This window comes from Sus scrofa, chromosome 1 (assembly GCF_000003025.6).
Source record: "Sus scrofa isolate TJ Tabasco breed Duroc chromosome 1, Sscrofa11.1, whole genome shotgun sequence".
NCBI classification, from domain to species: Eukaryota; Metazoa; Chordata; class Mammalia; order Artiodactyla; family Suidae; genus Sus; species Sus scrofa.
This window is the reverse complement of record NC_010443.5, coordinates 271258849-271285830: the sequence shown is the minus strand read 5'-3', so window position 1 is coordinate 271285830 and position 26982 is coordinate 271258849. Positions and strand designations below refer to the sequence as shown.

Here is a 26982-nt window from a genome sequence, read left to right as displayed (position 1 = left end):
CGTGGTCATCCCTCTGTGTGTCTATGTCCAAATGTCCTTCTTAAAAGGACACCTGTGGCATTCCCTGGTGCCCAGCAGTGTCATCATTGCTGTGGCTCAAGTTCAATCCCTGGCCCCGGAACTTCTGGGTGTTGCCAAAAAAAAAGAGACACCTGTGCTATGGGATTAAGGTCCACCCCAATGACCTCATTTTTACTTAATTGCTTCTTTAACGGCCCTATCTTCACCTGCAATCACAGTCTGAGGTCTTCAATATGTGAATTGGGTGGGGGGGGCCATGATCCAGCCCGTTAACACCCACACAGCATGTTTCTGGGAGGCAGCTTCTCCCATCGCAGTCCCACCCTCACCAGGTTATAGGCTTGGGGATCACCAGAGCCCCAACTTCCTGCTCTTTATACTGACAACTGAGAACTTTGCTGGGGGCCAGAGGCTCTGCGACGATGCAGAGCCAGGTTGGGGGGGCCCCCTTCAGCCCTGAACCCCCGCTGGCGGGAAAGAGGATTTGGCCAGCCTGGAGGGAAAATGTGACAGTTCAGGGTGGGGAGGGCCCAGGTCACACCCCCTGTGCCCACCTGCAGCCCGAAGCCAGGGTTCCAATCCTGTCTCCGCCGCGTCCCAGTGGGCTGACCTTGGGGAAATGACTTTCCCTCTCTGAGCCTCACCGAAAAATGGGGTAACTGTCTTTGTGAGGGTTCAGAGGGCTGAGGCAGGTGAGGGACTTACCTTTGCCCTCCCCTACCCCCCAGGTTCTTCTCTGCCCCCCACCCTGGGGTGGGGTCCATCCGGCAGAGCCGGGTGGATGCCAGGCGCCCAGATGTGAGGAGCACCCCTGGACACACAGGACACTACAGGGGCCACTATCATTCCTCTCTGGCCATGAGGACACCAGGCTCAAGAGGGCGGGTGACCACTGTGTCAATGCTGGCACTGAGCTGGCTCCCCAGCTGCCACGTTACTGACCCCTCGCAGGACAGGATACACCTCTCCAGGGACATTTTCCTCCTAATCTCTGTTCTGCACGTGGACTCCACTGCCTGCCTGAGTTTGGGGGGCTGGCTGTCTCCTGGGAGCCCTCCGGTCTTCAGAAACCTCCTCCTTGTCCCAAAGACTCCAGAGACCACCCCCCCATCCTTGCAGAGGCGGAGGCCCTGGGAGCCCGCATCCCTGCCAGGGATGTGGGCCTCGGAAGGCAAATGCCAGGTCTTTAACCCACTGAGCGAGGCCAGGGATTGAAACTGGATGCTAGTCAGGTTCACTTCCACTGAGCCACGACGGGAGCTCCCACTGCTGTTGTTTTAAGCCTCCCGGTTGTGGTTCTTTGTCACGGCAGCCCAGGAAGCGAATCCATGGCCTGTCTTCTCCATCCTGGTACCTACCGTGAAAAGCCTGTGAGGGAAGCTGACGGGGGACCCAGGCCACGCGCCGCTGCAGACAGGCTGACGCCCATCCTCGCCCCCCTGTGCTGGGCAACCTCGGGCCAGTCCCCTCCCCTCCCAGGGCCTCACTTTCCTCATCCGTCAGGAGGCACGTTGATGACGCCACACCAGAAGACCGTCGAGGCGGTGATGGGCACTCCTGCACAAAGCGCTCGTCCAGGGAGCCCGAGCCTCTGCTGCAGCCTCAGCAGGACGGTCTCCAGCCCCGCCACACCCTCGCAGCATCCTGCTCACCTGTCATGGCCACCCGTCCTCCGCCTAGAACATTCTTCCCCTCCTTCCTGGCTCACTCCACTCCCCGCCCCCATGCCCCTGGCCCAGGACCCCCGCCCTGGCGCCCCACAGCGGGGCCGAGCTCTCTCACATCCTGCAGCTCCCCTCAGGCTTTGATCGTGTTTGTCTGGTCACTGTTCCCGCTCTGGGTGGCAGGGTCTGGTCAGCGGGGAGTGAGAAGGTCTCAGCTCCCAGGCCAGAGCTCCGGGGCCCCCCAGCGGGAGCCCGCTGCAGGGTCTGCGGATGGAGGAGGAGGGGGCCCGGCAGGGACCTCCGAGGCAAGGGACCAATCAGCCTGGAAAAGTCTAGGGGCCCATCGCCCCCTGACCCCTGACGCCGCAGCCTGGCTGAGGGGTAAAGAAAACAGCCCCTGCCCTCCCACGCCCAGCCCCATGTTAACAGCGACTCTCCTGCTTGGAAATCGCATTGCATGAGGAAAAGAACACGCAGGGGAGAGGGGCTGCTTGCATGTCATCTGTATTGTCACAGGAAGTGTACATTCAAAACGGCTGACTTGGAAACGACCTATTAGGTCACACGGAGTCCGGCCCCTGGGGGCCAAAGCGGCACCGATGCCCTGGGCTGGGGGCTTTCTGCAGGCATGCCGCAGATGCCTGGTTCCCCCAGGCTCTGGGCCCGGTGTGGGGAGAGGCCAGCTCAGGCCTCCGGCCCCTCTGCTCCCGGGCAGCATCTCCCAACACGCTTGGGGAAATGCGGTTCCCTGCAGGGTTCGTAGCTGTTCCTCGAGAAAAGGGTTCTGAGGTCAAATAAGTTTAGGAGACAGGGGTTCAACAAGGTTTGATGGAAGCTTTCCTACAGGACTTGTCAGAGCCTTTACGACCACACGGGCCCTTGCGAATGTCCAACAGAGTATGCAGCATTTCTCAAACGTGTTTGACCACAAAACCATTTTTCCTCCCAAAGCATCGTGCAGGCTGGTGTCCAGTGAGGCACCCTTCGGAAAGCGCTGCCCTAAGCTAGCGATGCCCGTCAAATGGTGATGGCACCTGTCTGGGTGGTGGCTATTTTGCCTGGCGTCGTGCCGGGGTGGGGTGGGCACAGCCAGGAACTCAACAGTCATGACGATGAAAGGATGAAACAAGGCTGGGCCGCTCTCCCGCCACCCTGGTTCTCTCCCAGTATCTCAGAGCGGAAGCCGAGTGGCGCTGTCCCCGAGGCCGGGCCCCAGGCTGCCTGGGGAGGGACCAGCATCCCATGAAAGGGGCACCCAGCACCCAGGGGTGTGCCAGTCACTGGAGGGCCACACCTGCGGTCACCAGCCTCCAAGATGGGAAGATGCACCGGGGCTGCCTGGGGCCCCCTCCCCTGCCGGGGCTCTGTCCTCCGGCCGCCTCTCGGGCCACCCCTGGCCCCGGGGCCGCGGACGGGCAGCTCACCAGGCGGAGATGAGCATCTGGCAGGTGTTGGAGGACATCCAGACTAGCTCGACCAGGCGGAACTGGAAGTAGCCGATGGCGAAGCCGGAGAGGACGTCGGTGATGTGGTGGCGGCCGATCATCACCCGCGACAGCCCCACGCAGAGGGCCCAGAGCACCAGCAGGACGCGCAGGGGCACCGCCAGCACCAGGTGGCTGAGGAAGAACTTGGACACCATGGCCGCGCGGCTGGCGTGCCCGGCGGGGAAGGCGTAGACGTCCATGGTGAGGTAGTCCAGGAGGCTGGGGCTCGACTCGAACGGGCCGCGCCGCTTGATGAGCTTCTGCACGCCCGCCACCGTCATGATGTCCAGGAGCAGGGCTGCGGGCGGGCGAGAGGGGCCCCCAGGGGCTGTCAGTGCCGCCTCCCACCTCGTCTCCCGCCCCCGCCCCGTCTTCACAGCAGCCGCGCGCACCTCCGACAGGTTCCCACCTCGGGGCCTTCGTCTGTGCTGTTCCCTCTACCTGGAAGGGCCTTCCTGGGACATTCAGACGGATAAGGTGCGGAAGGAAAGAGGGGTGGCCAGGGGGTCTCCTGGGCCACTGCAGGCACCTCGGGGGACCCTGACCAGGGCCTCAGGCTGGTAGGTTTTCTCCAAGGACTTCACCGAAGCCCCCATCAGTCCTGAGAGCAGGAAGCCACATTGCCCTCTGCTCTACGTTGAAGTGAAATTCATATAACATATAATTAACCTTTTTTTTTTTTTGGTTTTTAGGGCCATACCCGTGGCACATGGAAGCTCCCGGGCTAGGGGTCCAATTGGAGCTGTAACTGCTGGCCTACACCACAGCCACGGCAACTTAGGACCCGAGCCGCATCTTCAACCTACACCACAGCCACAGCAACACGGGCTCCTTAACCCACTGAGTGAGGCCAGGGATTGAACCTGCGTCCTGATGGATACTGGCCGGGTTCATTCCTGCTGGGCCACCATGGGAACTCCCCAGGTAGCCATTTTTAGGGGTGTGGCTCCGTGGCATTTGGCGCATTCACAACATTGTGCAACCACACCTCGATGAAGCTCCAAAACATTTTTTATCCCCCAAGAGGAAGCCCTGCACCCATTAGGCAATGGGTCCCGGCCTCCCTCTCCCCAGCCCCTGCCACCACCATTCCCCTCTCTGTCTCCACGGACCTGCCTCTTCCAGACATCGCACATCGATGGAATCACACAATACATGACCTTGTGTGTCTTGGCTTCTTTCACGCACCTTGAGGCTCATCCATGCTGTATGGGTGTCAGAACGTCCTCCCTTTTTATGGCTACTATTCCCCCATGTGGACCCGCCACAGTTTGTTTATCCATTCATCTCCCGTTGGACATTTGGGTTGCCTGCACCTCTGGCTGCTGTGGTCACTTGTGTACAAGAAGCTGTACACAAGTGCTTTGGGGGCACACCCCTCCAGATGGAATTTGTCCATTACCTGGTAACGATGGGTCATTTTTTCTTTTTTCCCTTTTTGGCCACCCTATGGCATATGGATTTCCTGGGCCAGGGATCAAACCCGAGCCACAGCTTTGACCTAAGCTGCAGCTGCAGAACAACGCCAGATCCTTAACCCACTGTGCCAGGCCGGGGATCGAACTTGTGTCCCAGGGCTCCCAAGATGCTGCCGATCCCTTTGCGCCACAGGGGGCACTCTGCTATGTGCCACTTTTGAGGACCGGCCAGACCGTTTTCCATGTGGCAGCCGAACCACGTCGTCATGATACAGTGGATGAGACCAAACCCTGGAGGTTGGAGCAGCGCTACCCGTTCCTCCTTCTTTCTGGATGTTTCTCCTTCCCTCCCTCTGTCCTTTGCTCCATCATCCCCAGGTCTCAGCCTACACATCACGTCCCTAGGGAGGCCTTCCCTGCCCTCCCAACAGGTCAGGCAGCGCATTTCCGACACCCAAGCCCCCTCACCTGCCCAGGGGCACCTAGGGAACCTGCCAGCTTGGTGAGAGGTCGGGGTCAGCTCCTTGCTTCCTCCCTCGCACCATCACTTCATGGAGACAGAGCCAAGCCTACTTTGTTCATACGCTCATGTCCGGGGCCAGACACACAACGGTAGCCTCTGAATGTTGCTTGAGTCACTGGCCTGGGGCACAGTGGGCTCTTTTTCCATTTCGGGAGACCTGGATCTCCATCCATCCTGCCTCCACCGCCACCCTGCTGTGTGGCCTTGGAGAGGCTGCTCTGCCTCTCTGTACCCTTATATCAAGGCCTCATTTTCACCCAGCAGATCGCAGGGGCACCCAATCAGCCAATACGGGTGGGGACTCACGAGTATCACAGAGACCCGGGTTTGTGTCCCAGCCGTGGAGCCGCCTGACTGTGACCTTGGACAAGTCACCTAACTTCCCTTGCCTGTAAGATGAGATCACAAACACCTGCCTCCCGAGGGGGCCTGGCACGACGCCTGCAGAGGGACTGACTGTCCCAGGGTTTGCCTGGGACAGAGGGGCTCCAAGGACACAAGCCATCATGGCTAAAGAGGGAAGTCCCAGCAAAGCGGACAGGTTGGTCCCCTGCATGCCTGGCACACCGAGAGGGCGGGGGAGGATGGAGGATTTTCACCAAATGACAGGTCAATGCAGCCTGACGCTGGGGGATTTCTAGAAGCTTGGTGGCCTGTAGCTGCTCTTGTTTAGAAACAAACAAAAAAACTTTTAGAAAATGAATGACCCAATAGATGTTCACTGTAGAAAACTTACAAAATAGAAAACAAAAGTTGTGGTTTTTTTTTTTTTTTTGTCTTTTGTCTTTTTAGGGCCGCACCCACGGCATGTGGAGGTTCCCAGGCTAGGGGTCGAATCAGAGCTGTAGCCACCGGCCTACGCCAGAGCCACAGCAACGCCGGATCCGAGCCGTGTCTGCGACCTACACCACAGCTCCCGGCAACGCCGGATCCTTAACCCACTGAGCAAGGCCAGGGATTGAACAAGCAACTTCATGGTTCCTAGTCAGATTCGTTTCCACTGCGCCACAACAGGAACTCCAGAAAACAAAAGTAAGATTTTAAATCACCTGTAATCCTGCCACTCAGAGGTAGCCACTGTTCCAGAGCCTTCTCTCCATCTATAGAGCGTAGATTTAATAAAAGCTGTGACATGCTCTATACATGCTGTTCTGTAACCTGCTTTTGAAAGTAGCCATGTCACACGCCCCCAGATCCCTGTAGCTGCAGGGTCCGAGGCATCCTGGCGAATTTACCTGCCTGTCCCAGCCCTGGATGTCCAGATGGCTCCTAGGTAACACAGGGCTCCCTGGTTGGGGCGGAGCTTCTCTTTTCCTGCCCTCTGCAGGGGTGCTGCTTGCTGTCTGGGCTCTTGGTTTGGCATTTGAACCCCTGGCCTCTCTGGGGCCTGCCCCTCTCATTAGCCAAAGGGCCAGCTGATGTCTGCCCACCCTGGGCCAGCAAGGGACAGAAGCAGAAGCAGGAAGTGGTGATGGAGGGGCTGCCAGGCCACAAGGGGAGGAGCCTAAGGAGGGAGGACCCTCGTGTTTCCATGGCAACGAGTTCCCAGGTGCTGCTGACCCAGGCTGGGAGCCATCAGGAGACCGTAGGAGGTCATGGTCCCAGCAGGAGACAGGGACCAGCAGAGCTGAGGGAGCTGGAGGGAGGCGGCTGCCTCTCACCCTGGGGCCCCTGAACCTAACGGAGTCACCGAGCAAGAGGCCAGGCCCAGAGGAGACAGCAGGTCCTCTCCAGCCCGGGGAGGCCACTCCCTCCCCTGGTGACAATAGGATCTCTCCACTGAGGAGGAGGCAGTTCATGGGTGGGGGTTAAACTTGCAGGTTCCAGAGTCACAGGTAGGGTTCAAGTCCTGGCTCTTCTGCTCATTCAGTCCCTTTACCTGTCGGAGCCTCAGTCTACCCACCTGTAGCAGGGGTCATCACGGGTGAAATGAGCGCCTTAGTGTCCGTGAAGTATTTAGAACAGCCTGGTAGGTAGGTGGCGGTCAATGGCACCGCTGCCGTTATCACTGCTACCCAGCCCCCCCCACCAAGACAGAGACCAAAACCACAGGAAGTACTGTGGTTACCAAGGATACGGGTACCCAGCCCCAGTCTGGCCTGACCCAGGTAAGGTATTTAAGGCTTTCAGACCCTGGAGGCCAGGTGGCATCAAGTAGGGGTATCAGTGAAAGGCTTTCCTTTTTTGAGGTCCCACCAGGGTCAAAATGACCTGGCCCACGTCCCGAGGCCTTCAGCACCTGAGCCAAAGTCAGAGCATCCTGGGCTGGGGGCTGATGGGGACCAGGATCACGCCCCAAGGGAGCCCAGACCATGACACTGGCCACTGGAAAGATGTGGGCCATCTACCCAATTGGCGACCAAGTTCCTCAGCCAAACGGGCTCAGCAAGTTGGCAAGTTCTCGCTGGTTCAAGGTTGCCTTCCCAGACATGTGCAAACTGCAGCAGAGGGGCCCAGAGAAAGCTGCTGGCTTCCAGAGGGCTCTCCGGGAGAGGGCCAGTGTTGGCACACCTCCAGGGGCCGCCCAGTGGGATGCTGGGCTCAGGGTCTCCCTCTGATGCGGCGGCTGAAGGCAAGGCGGCTGGGGCCTCGGCCTCCGCAGGTGTCCAGCCATCAGGACAACAGGCCAAGAACTGAGCGAGGCCCACACCTTTCAAACCTTTTTAGCAGCAGGACATTTTTCCATTGTAAGACTCGGTATAGGGAGCAGATGAGAGGCTGCCCCGTGGCTGAAGCTGGGGGAGTGGGGGGGGGCGGGGAACCCTGCCCTGCCCTCCCAGAGGCTGGCTGTGGGCCATGATTTGCAAACCCCACATCTGGGTCTTTGAGACTCTGCTGTTTCTGGCTGGGTCTGTGTCTTGAGGCCTGTAATGGAGACTACCCCTCCGCCCTGGGCCTCTCGCGACCATCGGCCAGCCTGGCTGTCCAGCTGGCCCAGCCCAGCCCGGGCTTGTTTCATTCATTCACTCACTTGACCTCCAGGGTCCTGAGCATGTCAGGCAAGGGCCAGGGCTGGGGCTGGGGCACCAGGCTGGCAGTGTGCCAGGAGGCTGAGGGGACGAGGGGCCGGGAGCAACAGGTATACAGGGAGCTCCTTGCAGGTGTGATGGCCTGCGATCTCCCCCTCACCTGCCACTGTCCGGTTCTGAGGGATGGACGTGGAGAGGAGGGCGGGGGTGGAACCCCAGCAGAGCCGCCGGCTTGGGGGGGCTCCCTCCTCCCCCGCCCCCTCCTGCCGCCCGCAGGCCGCGCCCCTCCCCCAGCACGGTGGCCAGCCCTCGTGTGACTGCCATTCTGACACTGTCAGCGCATAATCTGGGGCCCAGAAATAGAAGCAAATGGCTCCATCACTCAAGGCTCCGTGAATTCCGCTCACATGGCCCCAGTTCGCTGACCTACTTTCCCTCCCAGCCTGGGAGGAAGGTGCTCCCGCCCCGGGGGCAGCCGGCTCAGGGGCTGGAGTCAGGAGGGGCCGAGGCCCTGTCGCCCCGACTTGCTCTGTGACCTGGCAGGTCACCGAACCTCCCCGGGCCTCTGCTCACCGCCGTCAACTAGGTTAGAGGCTGTGCACCGGGGCTCTGGGATCAGAGACAGGCCCGAAGTCAGCTGCTTGCGACGTCTGTGACCTTGGCGCATCCCGCCCTCCGAGCTTCCTTCCTTCCTTTGAGGACAAAGTGGGGATCATTCCAGAAGCGACGCAGGGCCACGCAGAGGAAAAGGGAGAGCGCCAGGCTGCAGGCCGTCACCCGCCAGCCACCGCGGACGCCTTCCTCCCAAGGCTCCTCGCCGCCCGTCTCAGCCACACGGAAGCCTCCTCGCAGGAAGCACAGCCAGTCTCCAGGCCCCGCCGTGCTGGTGACGAGCACTCCTCTCCATCAACCTGGGAAGGGGGCTGGGACGACCCCTGCGGTGCAGCCCCTTGGCCTCAGCCTCTTCCGCCTCCTCCCAGAGCTGCCCTGCAGGACCAGCCGGGTCGGGGAGCAAAGTCCGGGCCTTTCAGGGGCTCCCCGTTGGCTGGTGAAGGGGCAGCTTTGAGAGCCCATAGCTCTCACTGGCTGGGGCTGGGCGGAGGGGTCCCAGCTCTCCTGGCCTCTGATCCCCCATCCTGCCTCCCGGGAGCCTGGCACGAGCCGGCAGTGCTTGGAGCGGTGTACAATGGCCTAAACTTTCTCAAGGGCACCTGGCTTCGGACGCAGAGGCTTTAGCACAGGCCTCCTTTGAGTCAGCTCTTCCATCTGTAGGAATATCTCCTTGGGAAAGAACGAGGTGCACCACGACTCACGGTCAAGGATGTCCACTGCGGCACGCTTCAGGATGCTGAAAACCCCGCACCGACCCAATGCCCTTGAGCCGGAGACAGATGGGACAGACCGCGGCCAAGTCTAGACAATGGAGCACTCTGGGGCCACTGCGAATGATGAAGCCGGTGTGTATTTATAGCCACCGAAGGACAGCTATGGGCTCTAAGTGGAAAAGGCCAACTACCAAACCGGATTTACAGTAGGATGCTGCTTTTGTGAAATAAGATGTACATGTGTTTATAGGCAGAGAAGAAAGTCTGGAAGGCACCTCACTAACTGTTGACAGTGCTTCTTGCTGGGTGGGAGAATGAGGGTGATTTTTGCTGACTTTCTGAAGTTCCGCATTAAAATTTTTTTTCTTACCATGAACGTGCACATTTTTTAAAAGCTATTTTTACAAAAGGGCAAATATTGCATGATTCCACTTTTACAAGGTCCCTCGAGGAGGCAGATTCGCAGGGAGGGAAAGTAGATTAGAGGTTGCCAGGGCTGGGGAGGGGGAATGGGGAGGTCGTGTTTAATGGGAGCGGAGTTTCAGTTGGGGAAGAAGAAAGAAATTCTGGCGATGGATGGATGGTGGAGTTGGTTGCGCAGCATTGGGAATGTACTTAATGCCACTGAACTGGACACTTAAACAAGATTAAAAAAAAAAAAAGGAGTTCCCTGGTGGCCGAGAGGTTAAGGACCTGGCATTGTTACTGCTGTGGTGCGGGTTCAATCCAAAGCCTAGGATGTTTTGTGTGCCGTGGGTGCCGCCAAAAGAAATGCTGATGTGGAGAATTTATACAATGTGTGTTTTCGTGCATACACGCAGCTATGTTAAAAACCAGGGCACGGTTCTAGAAGGACAGAGATCCTCGGGAGGCGTGCAGTGAGCAGAGAGGCTGGGTGGAAGGCCAGTCCTGAGAGGAGGCAGGAACGCTCCAGACTTTGGGCACTGGGACCTCTGCTCTGTTGGTGTGAGCAGTGTGTGCGCACACGGGCGCGTGTGCATGTGAGTGTGTGTGTGTGTGTGTCCATACCTGGCCTGTCTCCTGACCAGGGTGCCCTGCCTTCAGCGTTGACAGCTCACACAAGAGTCCCGATCTGTGCCTAAAACCCTGGCCTGCGTGATTCTGGGTGAGCTCTATAACTTGCACAGGTCTCACCTGAAGAATCCAGATGCTACAGTGTCTCGGTCTAGTTCTGAAGACTGTCAGGTGCAAGGACATCCAAATCATTGGCATAGAAGTCCAAGGGCATGGGCTCTGGGGAGAGGGGATGCAGAAGAGGACCCTCCCCCAGGCGGTGCCCCCCCCAACTTCTCTTCTTGTACGAGCCGCAGGGGCAGCTGCCACGACAGGGCATGGGGGCCCTGACCTGCGCTGTGGGTGGCCGTAGGCCACTTGGAGGGACCATTTGGCTGAGCCCCCACTGAGATGGTGATAAGGGAAGCTGGGGAAGGTTCCACCTTTGCAGAGCTGAGCTGGCATCTCCAGCAGGAGGGCACCTGACCGTGAAGGTTTGGGATCAGTCTAAATATCCATCAATTAGGGACAATACAAGCCTTGCGGAGGGGTTGTCACCTAAGCTGTCCCCCAGAGCAGGAGCCGGTGGGCGGGGGTGGGAGAGCTGACAGAACAGATTATACGGAGGGGGGACAGCAGGGGCTGCGTGGGGGGAGGGGATGCTGTGAGAGGCTCAGGATGCTGCCAGGCTGGGGAAGCTGGCTCTGGCTCTGGAACCCTCGTGCTTGATGGGAAGAGATGCTGGGGGCCGAGGTGGGAGGCACAGGGCCCAGCAGGCCCTGCAGGGCCATGAGAATGAGGCCAAGCTGGGCAAGACGCTGCAGGAGGCCATTTTTAGAAGTCCACGGTTGGTTACTATCAGCGCAGAGAAAAATCCAGAGGCCAGTGACCCAAACGGCAATGGGGGTCCTTCCTGGGGAAGGGGATTAAGGGAGCCCCTCTTTTCATCGTCCGTCCTTGTTTGAATTTTCCTTACCATACGGATGTATGATGAAAAGCCTCCACATCACTCATCACTGGGGAAGCACAAGTCAAAACCGCAGGGAGGGACCACTCATCCTGCCCATCGGGCCGGCTGCTACATTGAAAAAATAAGCCCTGGCCAAACACACTTGTGGGGAGACTGGAGCCCTTGTGCGCTGCCAGTGGGAAGATAGGATGGTGCAGCTGCTCCGGAACACAGTACTGGGGTGCGCCTCAAAAAATCAAACACAGGATCACCATTTGATCCAGCCATTCCTCTCCTGGGTTTACACCCCAAAGAAGGGAACGCAGGGACCTGAGCAAATATCTGTGCTCCCGTGTCCATCGCAGCATCATTCACAGTAGCCAGAAAGTAGAAGCAATTCCAGTGTCTACTGACAGATAATGGATAAGCAAAATGTGATCTATCCACCCCATGGGATATTACTCAGCCTTAACAAGGAAGGAGTTCCCATGGTTGCATGGTGGGTTAAGAACCTGACTGTAGTGGCTCGGGTTGCTGCGAAGGCATGGGTTTGATCCCTGGCCGGTGCAGGGGGTGAAAGGATCTGGTGTTGCTGCAGCTGTGGCTCAGACTTAATCCTTGGCCTGGGAACGTCCCTAGGTCACAGGTGTGGCCATAAAAAAAAAAAAAAGAGGGAAGAAGATGCTGCCCCTGCTACAGCAATGGATGAACGCTGAGGGCAGGGTGCTAAGTGAAATAAGTCAGACACAAAAAGACAAATACTGCATGATGCCACTCATGGGAGACCCTGAGACGCATTAGAATCACAGAAACCGGAAGAATGGTGAGTGCCGGGTGCCAGGGGAGGGCAACGGGCTTTGGTGTTTGATGGGGACAGAGCTTCAGTTGGGGAGGATGGAAGATGCTGGAGCTGATGGTGGTGGTGTGTGCACAACAACGAGCCCTCGAGGCTCGTGTGCACATAAAGACAGTTAACATGGCTTCACGTTACTTATGTTTTCCCCAAATAAAAAATGACATAGAAAAATAAAGAATGTGTAGTTTTTATAACCAGGGAATTTTGGTCAACATTCTTTGGGAGGATCAAGCTGGATGATGCAGGGGAAGGGCCAAGGAGGGGACCGGTCATCTCGCAGGTGTCTGCCGCCTGGCGGGGAGTGGGAGAGCCCGGACCTGGGAGCCCTTCTGACAACGGCAATGGCGAGGAGGAGGGCGACACTGCGGTACGCGCGTTGCCTGGTCGGTCTGTGCCAAGGGCAGTCGATGTGTAATTCTTTCGTGAAGTATCCCAGCTGAACCCACTTGACAGATGAGGAAACGGAGGCTCAGCATGGCCAAGTCACTTGCCCAAGTCCCCACAGCTGGGCTGGGATCTGCACCCAGGTCCGGCCGACTCAGGAGCCAGGCGTTTGCCGGCTGCTAAGACCCCTTCCAGCTTTGAGGTTTCCCGAGTCTGGGCAGCACACCCTTGGGGAGGGGACGCAGGGAGCAGCTGGTCCAGCCGCCGAAGCTCCATTTCCTAAGGCTGCTGAGTTTCCCTTTGGGGCTGAGGAAACCTCAGGGCCCACTGTACAGGTGGCAGCCTCCACCCCCAGGAATCTGCCAGGTGCTCTGGTGCTCAGAGTGGGCGGTAGGATCGGGTGGGGGCCCCCTCACCTCTCTGGGCCCCACCGTGTCCATGTCTGCCTGCCACCTATTGTGCCAAGTGCTTTATCCATGCCCCCCTCAATCCCCACCACAGCCCCAAATCCCCAGGTACAGATCCAGAAACGGAGGCTCAGAGATGGATTTGACTAGACCAGGCTCACAGAGCAAGTAAGGTTCAGACAAGCACCTGGACAAAGCCCGCAGCAGCCTGGGGTTCGAGGGTTGAAAGGCCCCCCAGGTCCCCAAAGACTAAAGAATGGATAGAACCATGCGCTTCGTGGATGGCCTGTGTTCCCCAGGGGAGCCGTGTGGGTCGGTCCAGAGCTGTGGGATTAACCCACCCTGGCCACTTGCTGCAGTTTGCCCCCACCAGGCCCAGGGGTGGGAGCTGCACCCCCACAAAGTGCCCCGGGCCCCACAGACCACCCCCCCTGCTCTGAGCAGCTGCTCTGTACCAGGCTCTTATCACTCCCTGGTCTCGGTACCCGATGCACCTGCAGTGATGCTGGGAAACGGGAAACCTCTCAGCGGCCTCGCTCCTCACGGGCTTTGGCGAAGACTGGGTTGAACGCCCAACCTGCAGACCGACAGTGAGGTGGAAGTTGAGGGGTTTGAAGCCCAGAGGACTGGGGTTTGGTTCCCGGACCTACCACTTAGAGGTGTGTGGGGTGGGCAAGTCTCTCGACTGCCCCTGAGCCTCAGTTAACGCATCTGTAGAGTGGGTGTTTTAATATTTATGTTATGTGGTCATTCAAAAGATTTTAAAATCATGAAATACAGAACATCCGTGGCATAATATTTGGTACATAATGAGGACCAATAAATGATGTTTTAAAAACTTAGAAATGACTGTCATTCAAGAGGGGAGGCATCTGGAATCTTGCTCTTTGTTCTATGAAGCAAACACCTTTGTGTCCACAGAATCTGGTTGTTGGAATGAGCCAGAAGCCTCGTCTTTGTTGTTGCTGCTATTGTTGTTTAGGGCCACACCTGCGGCAAATGGAAGTTCCCAGGCTAGGGGTTGAATTGGAGCTATAGCTGCTGGCCTGTGCCACAGCCACCGCCACACCAGATCTGAGCCACATTCGTGACCTACGCCAGTGCTCGTGGCAACGCCGGATCCCTGACCTGCTAAGTGAGGCCAGGGATCGAACCCGAATCCCTCATGGATACTAGTCGGATCTGTTTCTGCTGAGCCACAAGGCAAACTCCCCAGAAGCCTCATCTTAACAAGCCAGAGCTGTCCCCAGTTCTAATCCCGGCCTCACTGACTAGCTAGCTGCATGGCTGGGTGAAACTCGTCTCCCTGTGCCTTTCTCCCTCTTTAAAGGAGGAAGAAAAACAGCTTCTCCCTGTGGGGTCATGGTGAGGGTGAGAGGTGAACCGCGGCTGATGCAAATCCGAGCACAGAGTAAGCCCTGAACAAACCGCAGACCCAGCTTCGCCTCGGGGAGGAGTTGAGAGGAAGCTTCAAGGACGCTGCCCACCCCGTCCTTGGACACCAGGCAACCTGACCCCAAGCACAGCTTTCTTGAGCAGCTGCTCTGTGTGAGGCTGCAGCAGGCACCGGGGAAACTGTGGGTAATGAGGCCAGGCCTCTGCCCCGCAAAGCCCCAGCCCTGCTCTGGGGCCGCCTTGCTGTGTGCGTCCCTCTCAAGCCCATGGCTGGGTGCCTGGAAAGAGCACTGGCCTGGACAGCAGGCAGACCTGGTGCAAATCTCCGGCTCTGAAGACTTGGCCAGGTTGCTCTAGTTATAGGAGCCTCAGTTTCCTAATCTGTAAAGTGGGGATGATAACAGCACCAGTCACACGGGACTGTTCATTTGGGATAATAACCAGTGATGTAAATAAATGAATAATAAGAACAAGAAAACGTGACGGTTCCAGGCCCAGCTCTGTCCTGCACGGAGCGTCTGCTGTTTCCCCCTCCCCACGTCCCACCCATAGGGCGTCCAGCCCCAGACACTCTGGGACCAAGTGGGGAGACACACGTTATTGTCACCTCCTCTGGGACGGCAGCTCTTGGTGCTCACAGCCACTGACCTCCCTCTGGAACTGGGACCCCTTGTCAGTGTTGGCTTAGCCTGTGACTCCCTGGCCCCCAGCGGCCCCGCACCTGCGTCCCAAATGCTGTCTATTGGGGGAAGGGCCAGGAGATCAACATGGAGGGTGGAAGCGGAGCTTCCCCGAGCACCTTGGGGATCTGGAGGTGCCTGGAGGGTGGGCCGGATGGGGGCTGGGCGTCTCCTCTGGGGAGAGGGGAGGGCCTGCCTTCCACATGGGGCCCACGTGGCACCTGGCACAGGGCAACGCTAAACTGAAAGACGCTGGTGGCAAAGACTTTGCAAAAACCAACCCAAGCTCACCAGGCCCTCTCCTCCAGCGACACACCTAGGGGAGCAGCAGGTAAGGCCACGAGTGGGTGGGAGCCCCAGATGGGGCTCCTGAACCCCCAGGCCCTGTGGGAGGATCCTAGGCAGCTTCAAGGGTCCCTGAGCCAAGTGGGGGCGCGGGGGACAGGGAGAGGCAGCTAACAAGTGCGGCCTGCAAGCAGCCTGGGAACTCCATTCCAGGACCCCGAGCCACGGGATGTGGGTTACAGGGTTCACTACCCCACTGCCGAGAACCCCCCAGATTCCTGGCCAGAGCCCCCAGCACCCCCACTTCAAGCTGCCTCTGGGGCGGCCGTGCACTTGGCCCTGCACAGGCCCTTCTCAGAGCTTCCCGCTGCGCCCCCCACTTTGAGGCCCCCACTTTGTAGGGGGCAGTTGTCTGCGCGTCCCCAGCTCACTCCTTCCCAAGCCAGAGCCTTGCCTGTTTCTGGGGCACCCGTCCTGCCTAACCTCATTCGATTGTTCCAACCGGCTTCTGAGGGTCCGGCTGGTCCTCGCTCGGGCAGGCTCCCTTCCAGGGCCTGGCAGGGTGGGTCGCGGCCGGTGGGCACACTCACCCAGAAGCAGGTTCATGAGCACCTCCTGGCCGGCCAGCGTGCTGCTCTTCACCAGGCAGAGGATGGTGCCCCCGATCCAGGGGATGCCGTGGCCGGTGATGCCAATGAGCTTGACCATGGAGCGGGCGCTGGCCCAGGACGCGGCCCGGCCGGCGCACACCCCCAGACGCTTGGACATGCAGATGTCAATGGCCAGCAGGGAGTTGAAGGCGATGCCCTTGAAGGAGGGGTTCAGCTGCATGCAGTCCTCCTCGGGCAGCTGCTGCGACTGGCGCCGCTCACGGGCCCCGTCGCCAGGGGGTGGGGGCTGCGCCGAGGGGCCGGAGGCCTTCCTGGCCGAGCCTCGGGGCTCCGGGGCTCCCTTGGGGGGCTGGTTCAGGGACAGGAACTCGGCCCGGTTGAGGATGTTGTTGCGGTCCCGGGCCCGGGCCCGGCTCTGGGAGGCAGGCATGGTGACGATCACAGGGCGAGGGCCGGTGCCAGCCTGGCTGCAAGGGCCTTCTCCCCAAGACGGGAGCCCAGGAGCCGCCACTGCTCCCTGCCTCCCTGCCTGCTCTGCGGCAGCTGTTAAATATAGAGAGCAGGATCGCACATGGCTGTTTACCTCCGGCTGCCACCAGGCGCCCAGGGAGTGTCAGTGCCAGCTGGGCAGCCAATCGAGCCCCCCAGCGCGGGCCAGCGCCAATGGAGCCACCCGGGAGGCGGACGACTCCACAGCTGCGGCCTGGCTGCCTCAGGCCTGGCTATTTAAATCTTCCAATGGCTCCTTCCCAGGGCCTGGGGGACGCTGGGAAATGTAGTCCTCCTGCTGCTCTGGCCTTGGCTGTGCCCGGGGCTAGAGGCCCAGATGTGGGCCCCCGATGAACCCCTGCTCTGACCAGCCTCCCTCTGAGCAGACCACACCTCCGGTGAGCCAGGCCTGCCGGCCCCACTGGCCTGGGACAGCTTGGACCTGGTCCCGCAGACGAGACCCGGGGAGTCCAGGCCAAAGGCCCCTCCGGGCACCAGATGGAGTGAATGACGTCACTGAAAGCATCATCTCGGGTCCTCGGGGGCCGGCCCAGCCCCTCCCCTCCGTGACAGCATGTCATTAAGCTGGCAGGCTGGGGTTTTGTTATGTTTTTTGCTTTCTTTGTTTTTTTCCCAGCCAGTCTCAGATCTGGCTTCCGTGCCTTACAGTTTCATCAAATGGCCATCTGTAAGATTTGATTTCCATTAGAAGGAGGGGTAATTAATTGGCTGGTAACGCATCTGCCCCTTGGAGGCCGCTGCCTCCACTGCCCAGAGTTTTGCGAAGGACGGGAGCACTCCAGCAGCTTCAGGCAACCCATAAATAGTCACCAAGCTCCGGGCCCTGCGTTCGGGGCCTGGGATACTGCAGTAAGCGGAACAGGCTGTGTCCGGGTCCCCGGGCAGCTCATCGTTCAGCGGGAGTTAAGCAAATGACACGTGGAATGACTGCAAGTGGGCTGATGTGTTGTGGGATCGCAGACCAGGGCCCCCGGCCTGGCGGGGGAGTTACGATGTGTTTTCCCCTGGAAGGAAGAGAAGGCGAGAGGTCCCGGGCGGGGGAGCGCCTACCCCAAGTGGGGTTAGGGAGGCCTGTGTGGTGGTACATGGAGCCAGGGGGCAACAGAGGCTGCAGACCCAGAGAGGGGCAGGCCAAGACGGCCCAGCTGAGCCTTTGGGGTTTGACTCGGGCCAACCTGCACCCACAGGATGACTGTGTGAACCCGAAGTCTCCACAGCCCTTTCAGGGCTGACTAGGCCTGGGTCCAAGTGGAAGCCCCTGGTTTAGGGCAGTCAGCAGAGTCGGCAGTGACCGCCCCATCTCATGATTCAGGGCAGCCAAGGCCTGCCTGCCTGGCTGGGGTGAAGGCAGGAGTGCTTCCAAGCTTGCAGGCCCCCATGAAGACCCAGGCCCACCCCACAGCCTCCCACGTAGCAGGTCCAGAGCTTCCTAAGGACAGGACGCCACCTGGGCTGGGAGTGACTGCTGTCTAGGGGTAGACAGGTGGGGGATGACCCGGGGCTCTGCTACCAACTAGCTGGGGGACCTCCAACACGTCACTTGGCCTCTCTGGGCCTCGATTTCTCCACTCGTAACAAGAGAGGACCGGTGTCCATCTTCCAAGAGCTGTCGTGAAGTCAATGAGATCATGTTTATGAGATGCTGGTTAGGGTCCCTGCCACGTAGTTAGTCTCCAAGCCTGTGGGTTAGGAATGACGCTGTTTAACAAATGAAACGTGGAACTCCTGCTGTGGTGCAATGGGATCAGTGGCATCTTGGGAGCGCTGGGATGCAGGTTCGATCCCTGGCCTAGCACAGGATTTGGTGTTGCTGCAGCTGCAGCTTAGGTCTGATCCCTGGCCCAGAAACACCACGTGCTGCGTGCTGGGCAGCCAAAAATAAAACAAAACCAAACAAATGAAAAACAAATGAGACAAAGTCCTCTTTCCCCCCAAGTACCCCTCCCAAAGGGCCCACCCCGAAGGTCTGGCGCCCACTCCATGCCTGGCTGGTGTGAAGTCCGACACCAAGAGCCCTCAGTCTGATTCTTGTGGACTCCCTGGCACTCCCCTTCTAGTGAGTTCCACTCAGACCATGCAGCCACGGAGAAGGACGACCCAGACTATGTCCCATCCCGTCTTCTGGGTGTGGCCATGATGGCTTATGCTGCCTCATCCTGGTCCCTGGAGACGCACATGAACTGTACCCTGAGCATATGGATAGTGGGCCGTGTACCGCACTCTCTAGGTACTTTAGTTCATTGACACCGTCTAACCAAACTTCCTGTGAAGTCATGATCTCATCCCCATTTTACAGATGGGAAAGCTGAGGCTCAGAGGGGTGAAACCCAAAAAGGGTGAGGCCCAACTCCCAAGAAGACCTTGGGGTGGGATACATGGGCCTCAGACTACAGGGACCTGGATGTGCCTGTTCAGCTTTCCATCAGGGCGCTCACCCACTCTCCCTGGGTGGGGACCGTGACCTGGGCTGACCTCAGGAGGGACAGGGGAACCCCGCCCAGATAGTTGTTATTAATACCCAGAGGCCTGTGTCAGCCTCTTGGCCTGGCAAGAGCTGCCAGCTGGTTCTGAGGGCTATGGTGGGCTCCAGGCTGGAGAGGGCCAGGGAGTCGGATTGGGATTTGGCCCAGGAGTGGTGACAAGTGGGCTCTGGACTGGAACCACCCTGGTTTCAAACCCTGGCTCAACCATCTCCACCTTAGCAACTGCAGGCAAGTCCCGCCAGCACTCTTGGCCTCAGTCTTCCCCTCAGGGGGCTGGCGAGGGGATGATGTGAAGGTTCACTCTGACTGTGGTGCAACGGGATCAGTGGCGTCGTGGGAGCACTGGGCTGATCTTCCATCTGTAAGTTACGGTGCTCCTGCTCATATTCTCAAGCAGCTGAGAAGCAGGAACCATCTCTTTATGAGCACCTACCATGGGCCACACAGTCCCACTTCTAAAGAGTCTTAGAATCCATTCATTCATTGAAGTGATGCTTTCATTGACCTCTTCGTGCAGTATAGTTGGGCTGATAGCATACACACCCAAGAAACAACTAGTCGGCTTATAAATGATATACTTTTACCAAGAGCCTTTTTTTGTTCTTACTGTCAAAATGTTACAGTCTCACTGTAATAAATACAATAGATACAGATGATATAGGTGCAATCCTTCTGCCTGGAGGTCACCACTGTTAACAAGAGGACGGTCAGGTTACGAAGGGATTCTCACTTGTCTCATTTCCAAATACTGGAATGTTTTACAACAACCAAGTGTTACTTTAATAATCAAAAAGCACCTCTACTAAAAATTATATCTAGAAGTTCTCTTGTGGTGCAGAGAGTTAAGGATCTGGCGTTGTCATTGCAGCAGCTCGGATCCCTGCTGTGGTGTGGGTTTGATCCTTGGCACGGGAACTTCCACTTGCTGCAGGCACAGCCAAAAAAACCCAACAACTATATCTATGCATATCATGTGTATATAAAACAAACAGACATTTAAAAATATGATTGTATTACCTGCTCTTTTAAAAAATAACCTACTTTTTTAAAAATCTTTTTTAGGGTTGCATCTGCAGCATATGGAAGTTCCCAGGCTAGGTGTCAGATCAGGGCTGCAGCTGCTGGCCCATGCCACAGCCACTGCAACGCTGGATCTGAGCTACATTTGTGACCTACACTGCAGCTCACAGCAATGCCAGATCCTTAACTCACTGAGGGAGGCCAGGGATTGAACCCAAGTCCTCATGGATACTAGTCAGGTTTGTTACCGCTGAGCCATGATGGGAACTCCAAAAATAACCTACATTTTTTTAACTTAACAGTATGAACCTGGCAATGTCTCCATGACAATCCATCATTTTTTGATAACGGATTGGCGTTCTGTCAGGTGAATGAGCCATACTTTACGTAAGCAATTCCCTACAATTTGACGTGTTGATTGGTTCTATTTTGTGACTATTCAAAACTGTTCTGGCATAGTCATCCTTATAATACACCCCCGTGTGCTGAAGCAGAGTATAAATAAGTGGCTAAAGTGGCAGGTAGCAAGTGAAGCAGCTCAGATGCATCCCCGTGAGATTGGATGGGTCATCCTGAGTCACCAACTGCAGAGCCCTTACCTGGAAGAGCAGGACAGGGGACACTGGGGAAGAGCAGTGTTGGAGACACATCTAGGCAACAGGGCAAATCAGCCACACTCTTTCCATGTTAGAGTCAAGGAAGAGAGGTCTAGGGTGGTGACAACATCTGTGAGGCCACAGAGCTGGCCAAGCAAGGCCAGACTTAGGATGTGGGCTGGCTGGTCCCCTTAACTCTGAGCCCTCAGGCTTTCCTCCTGGCCATGTGTCCCATGGCTTCTCTGATCCCGTTTGGCCTCATCTGTCGTTCACTCCTTGTTCGCTCACCCTTGGAATATTTTCTGAGACCTGCTGTGTGCCAAGCCCCCTCCTCATGCGAGGACCAGGGGGAAAGGTAAAGATGGCTCTGAGGTGGCCCTGTGCCTGCAGATCACCTGGTCTCCCTGAACCATTGCCCCACCTGGCCTCTGGTCCACATAGCTCCCCTGTTCTAGCACTATCCATTGTTGAGAGAGGGCTGCGGTGGGGGACGAAGTGACTCAGACTAAAGCTCTTGCCCCAACCCTTTGTATATACTTGCGTCCCACTTGAGATTGGGAGAGATTTTTCAGGCAGCTTCTCGGAACCTTTGTCCCAGAGCCGTTTGTACATTGAAGGCACTTGTTATGTGTTGTTTTTTTAAACATTTAAGATCAATTGACTACCGCCACCACTAGCATGTTTATCATTCATTTGTACTAAACACTGCTCTGTGCCAGACTCGGACCTAAGTGCACGTCCCTTAACTGTCACAGCGACCTCATAGACAGGCTTTTGTTCTCATGGCACAAATGAGCACCAAAGCTCGGAGGTGAAGGGATTCTGTTGGGACCACTGTGCCAGCAGGGTACCCCGGGATTCGAACATCACCCCAATACCCCGTACCCTCGCCCACTCTTCTCCTTTTTCCTGGGTCAGTAGTCTTTCTAACAGACCACACTTACTCCGCGTGCGCTTAGGGCCTGTGTCCTCCTAACAGAGTGTCAGCCCACGTGGCAGATGCCCACCTGGGCACCTAGTAGGCACTCAATAAGTATTTATTGAATGAATGGCCATGTCTCATCCCAAGCCTGGGCTCTGATCCGCTACAGATCTTGCCCTCAAAGAGGGCAGGCCAAGAGGGGCCGGGTTATTTGGGGTAATGACCCCAGAAGAGGAGGGGAGGGGCTGAGAAGCTCCGCTCTGGGGAGACACACAGCTGGGGGCGGGGGCGGGGATGGAGGGACAGCGGCGGGTCGCCTGCCAGGACAGCGAGGCAGCCCCGCGGAAAGCATTTTTCCTCCCCGCCTCCCCACCCCGCGGGCTCCCGCCCGCCCGGATCGCTTTCTCAGTTCGCATTTCCAAGGCCGCTCCTGGGTTATTTCGGTCGGGAAACCTGATCCTTCCCTGGGTTTATTTTAGCACCTTGGAGAACTCCCAGCGCCGCACCCGCGCCAGGGCCGCGCCCAGCCTGCTGACGCCGCCCCCAGCCGTCCCCGTCCTTCCCCGGCCGCGGGGCGCGCCGCGGGTGGGGAGGCCCCCGCGCAGGGGCGGCCTCGGCGGCGCCGCGCTCGGGTCCTCCCGCATCTGCCCCACGCGGGATCCTGGTGCCCGACGATGCTGGGGGCGGCGCCAGGGGACCCGGCGGGAGAGGGGGACACCTGTGCTCTCTGCAGGCTGAGCCTTCGCTCCTCGCCAGCGGGACGGTGGTGCGTGCGAGAGGCCGTCGGGGCAGGAGACGGCGGTTCTCGCCCAGAACTTGGGCTCCGATGGGGAAGCCGGGCTTCCGATGGGGAAGAGCGGCAGAGAGAGCGCCCTTTCAGCCAGGCTGGGCGAAGCAGCCGTCCCCTGCCTCCCTGACCTTGCTGTAGCCAGGAATCTCCTGCATCTCGCAGGCACTAAGGAGCCCCTCCAGCCCCAAATAGCGCGCGCACACACACACACACACACACACAGGAGGGCACAGACACGCGCACCCACACACACTCCCACATCCCGGCCACTCACACCCACAAACATGCCCACCTACACTCACTGTCACACACACATTCACAAGGACACACACACTCAGCCACAGACATACACACTCATATCCGCCTTCACAGACACACATGAACACAAACACATCCGTCTGCACTCACACACACATCCTCACACAAGGCACACACTCATACACATACCCACACGGACACACACCCGCAGGGACACACAGACACAGTCTACACCCTGTTACACGCAACTGCCACCGATATCCTTACAACCCAAACTCACACTGGTCACACACTCACACCATCGCACACTCACTTAAACACACGATCACCACTGTAACCTCACACGCCACCCCACCCCTCCCACCCCTGGGACAGGCATCCTTCACTGTCCCCTCCCCAAGCTCAGTGCTGGACACAGACCCATCAAGACAGCTTAGACTTGGCCTGATTTATAGCAATCGATACCTATGCATAACCGTTTCGAGTATGAAATTGTACCTATTTATTATTTATGTTAATTAATACCTCGTCATCATTCTCTGAGTTATCCCTTGGCACCTTTCACCCACGAGGAAGTGAGTGCTGCCCGGACCTCACCTGCCATCTGCCTGGGTCCTGGCTGTGTTCCCTGGTGTCCTCTGAGCCCCCAGCCCAGGTGTCCAGGCAATCCTGGGGAAGGAATGCACGGGCGTGAGAAGGGGGCGGGCGGCAGCCCATCCATCCCAAACCTAACACGACCTGGAAGAAATGTCCTTTTGAACCTTTGGCTGGAAAGCGCTGTGGCCATCCCAGGCATCCGGCTTCACGCAGGGCTCTGGGCCTCCCAGCCACCCCCTGCCACACTGCTGCCCCTTCAAGCGAGAGAGGTTATCATGGATCTGGGGGCTAGGGGGCCTGGGTTCTAGTCTCAGAGCCTGTGTTCCCCATCTGTAGGGGAGGCTGTGGGGCCAGCCCTCTGAGATCCCTGCTGGCCGGGCCAGGCCGAGCCCACCCCTGCGGAGGTCAGGTGAAAGTGAGGCCGGCTGGGCTCTGCAGCCTCCTTGACTCTCGGGGCAGCCCTGCCAGCCACCTGCCTGGCCCTCCAGCCCTGCTTGCTCGTCTCCCAGGTGGACATTTCGAGCCTCACCACTGGCTTCCAGGCTGGTCCTAAACAGTTAAGGAGAGAACCACGTCTCCCAGGGCAACAGAATTCCAGCGCTAACATTTCCGTCTGCAGAACCAGGGTTTTCCCGCCTGTGAAATGCCTTTCTGGTCTCGGGATGACTGCACCCTGGGAGGCCGAGGGCTCCTGGAAGACCGGCTATGGCCCTGGATGTTGGCCCACGAGGAACCTTGCGTCTGTCTCCACTGGCCATAAAAATGAGGTTCCTACAACTGCAGAGAATGTCGGTGAGGGCATCTGCTACATCGGCTCTCGCGGCCTCGGGGTCTCCGGGCCAGGCGGCCGGGTTCAATGCACACCTCCCTCTTCCCCAGGGCTCGGTGTCCTCACCTGTGGAATGGGATGGTGACAGGACTGGCTCTCGGGGTCACTGTGGAGCGCCATGAAGGTGATGCCTGGCAAGGCCCTGGCCACAGCGGTGCTCAGCAAGGAGACGCTGCAGCCGGCTCTTTTTGCAGACCTGGAAGACACGTTCGGGCAGCGTGTTAAAACCCGGCTGGATGGGGTCATACTGTTTCCACCTCTGGTTTGCTGTGTGACTTTGGGCTTTTACGACGACCTCCCTGGGCCAACATGCCGGGAACTGAGGGATCTTGTCCTCCCCTGACAGCACCTGGAGCTCCCAAGTGGCCACACTAAGGAGGGGCTGGGGCTATGCATCTGGATACCCCCTCCCTTTCCCTTCACTGGTGACATCCTGGCAAAGGAGTCTGGGGAGACAGATCTGAGGGCGGGGGCTGTGTCTGGGGGGTCCTGTGAGTGTCTCCGTGGTGCTGGGCATGTCACAAACAGATGTCCCCCTCCTCTGTTCTGCAGACGCCAGCACTTCGCTCTCGGGTGGATGCATCCTGGGCCTCCACATATGCTGAGACAGCCGTGGGTCTGTGCCCAACACCCACAGACCTCCAGAAAATGCTGAGCAGGGAGAAGGGCTGCGTGGGGAGGCAGGAGGGCTGCAGGGGCCGAGAGCTGGGGATGCAGCCAGAACCTTGGCGGGTCCGTGGGGAGCTGGGACAGGGGGTGCAGGCGTGAGCTGAGCCCTTTCAGACCCTCCATCTGTTGGGCCTGGTCCTGCGGAAGCTGGTCCCCAGCCTAGAGCCTTGCAAACAGGCCCATGACACTGCCTGCGCCCTCCCTTCACAGAACTGGCCCTTGAACGAGCCAAAGACAAAGTACCGCACAGGAGGTAATGAGGAAAGAGGAAGCAGCTCTGGGGCCCAGGGTCTTTTATTTTGCAAGACTCCTTGCCCCATGGGCACCAGAGCAGTCTTCTGGTGGGACTTATCAGACACAAGGCCCTCTGGTTACTTCCATCTGAGCTTGGAGGGGCTGGCCCCAGCTAGCAGGGTGGTGTGCCTGGAGGAGGAGATAAGTGGGCTTTGCATTTGGCCAGATCTGGGTGTGCATCCAAACTCTGGAAAGCCACTGTCACCTGACCCCTGGGTGTCTCTGTATAGCCCACTTGCGGGGGTCAAGGAGGATAAAGGAGACAATGTTTGCTCAGCAGTGTGGACACATAGTGGGTGCTTTATCACCACCATCCCAAACCCGGGCCCACCAAGCCCAGGGCTGCAGGGTGTAACCTCACTTCCAACAGGCATCAAGGCCATGACCCCAGGAAACCACCTCCACGGGCTTGGCCGCTTAGCAAGCAGGTTAGGGCTCTGAACTCTGTTCTTTTCGCATCAGATGAACAAGATGTACTGCTCAGCACCGGTTCCTGGAGCGCCTATGTCCTCGTAACCAGGACAGTGTCCCTGCCCTCAGGGGGCACCCCGGCCACTGGGGTCTGCTCTGTTCCAGACACTGGGGTGATGGACATCCCCCCAATTAATATCTATATATAAACTGAATAGCATAAAAATTACACGAAGGCTGAAGTGTGTCCAGGGGAGCAGAATGTTTTGTCGGGGACATGCGTTCAAGGCCGGGAGAGGACACTGTGGGTTAAGAGGCCAGGGGAAGCTTCTTTCCAGAAACGGAAATTTACACGGGGGCCTTGGGAGACCTGTGCTGCCTGGTGTTCTGCCTTCTAGCGGTAAGCAGATCATGAGGGCCCTTCCACCTTGGCCTCAGTCAGCAGGACTAGGAATAACCCACTTACTAGCTGACCTGGGAAGGGAAGGCCCCTCACTAGGCAGAGGGCCTGTGGCAGTGAGTAGGGCGAGGGCAGGGGTGGAGCTGGGCAAGAGGCAGTGGCCACTTTAACAGGCTACTTCCTGCCTGTGGCCTGAGCTGGTGCTCGTGTGAGATGGAGCATTAGGCTGGCTCAATACCTCTCAAAGAAGAGACCTCAGTGTGGCCGGAATCCTCTGTTCCCTTGATCCTGCCCTCACTGGCGCTCAAGACGCTCTGGTTTGGGAGCAGCTGGAACCACCTGCCTTGCACCTGTCCGTCTGAGGGAGCTTTGGAAGTCAGAGTCATGGGCAGAAGATCCTGGCTCTAATGTGGCTACAGGTTTCTGATGTCACAAACCACCTGGCCTTTCCCTGGGTGGGCGGGTGGAGTGGGGGTGGGGGTGCAAGGTGGGGGTGGGGCTACTGGATAGAGGATGCTTAGAGAGGTTAACAGGGACCCCTCCCCGCTTCCAGGATCACACTCCTTTTGAACCTCTGCACACAGACGGCCTCGATCCCAGTCTCCAGTTGGGACACCTGCCTGGGTGGGGTCTTGGGCAAGTCTCGGAATCTTCTAGCTTTGGAGTCCTGCTCTGTGAAATACACATGATAGGCCTCCTACCCAGGGGTGGCTGATGGTGGATGAAATGATCAAGCCTGTACAGTGCCCATCACGGCTGGGGCCCAACAGGCCTGACCATCTGCCAGGGCGCCAAGATGCCCAGCACAGAGCACAGCAACACAGAGACCCTCTCCTCAAACTTCTCTCCCCACCCCCAACGTCCCAGCCCTGGAGCCTCCCAGAGCCCTGCACCGTTTTCACCCAGCCAGGCCCCACTGCTGCCAGGAGTGCCAGGGAAGCGCAACCCCTCTCCGCCTGCCCTGAGCCCCGCAAAACCTGCCGAGTTCAAAGGACACGAGGAGCAGCCCACCTGGACCCGAGACAGAAGCCGAACTACACTACCCAGAATTCCCGGGGCGGCCAGAAAGGAAATGTCGTTTCTGCAAGGAGAGGCTCAGCTCCCCCAGCAGCTGCAGAGAGCGAGGGAGCGAGAGGGGGGAGAGGGGGAGAGGATTATCAGGGGGAGGCGGGCTGAGTGCGGGAGCGAGGGTGGAGAGCAGGGCGGGCGGCGAGG

The 26982-nt window shown here is 58.3% G+C and overlaps 1 protein-coding gene and 2 long non-coding RNA genes across 4 annotated transcripts; 1 reads left to right on the top strand and 2 right to left on the bottom strand.

Annotated features, from left to right (window-relative positions):
* On the bottom strand, positions 2174-16988 carry PLPP7 (phospholipid phosphatase 7 (inactive)). Its single transcript, XM_021070388.1, has 2 exons — positions 15968-16988; positions 2174-3470 (listed from the first exon to the last, which is right to left on the bottom strand). The coding sequence occupies exons 1-2, from the start codon at positions 16416-16418 to the stop codon at positions 3106-3108; spliced, it is 816 nt and encodes a 271-aa protein (XP_020926047.1). The 5' UTR covers positions 16419-16988; the 3' UTR covers positions 2174-3105.
* On the bottom strand, positions 12398-14080 carry LOC110256425. Its single transcript, XR_002337910.1, has 2 exons — positions 13512-14080; positions 12398-12671 (listed from the first exon to the last, which is right to left on the bottom strand). It is a non-coding gene; the product is annotated as an uncharacterized LOC110256425 (long non-coding RNA).
* LOC102166638 lies at positions 14463-25594 on the top strand. 2 transcript variants are annotated; one of them, XR_002337907.1, is made up of 3 exons: positions 14463-15423; positions 23674-23956; positions 24044-25594. It is a non-coding gene; the product is annotated as an uncharacterized LOC102166638 (long non-coding RNA). The 2 variants fall into 2 exon arrangements; XR_001306667.2 differs by having other exon boundaries at positions 14465-15423; positions 23784-23956.

Bases quoted from the DNA above. Each gene is read 5' to 3' on its own strand.
- PLPP7 (XM_021070388.1), bottom strand. From the start codon at position 16,418: ATGCCTGCCTCCCAGAGCCGGGCCCGGGCCCGGGACCGCAACAACATC. The intron at 3,471-15,967 runs GTGAGTGTGCCC...GCCCGCCCGCAG, and splicing joins GCTCATGAACCTGCTTCTGG to CCCTGCTCCTGGACATCATG.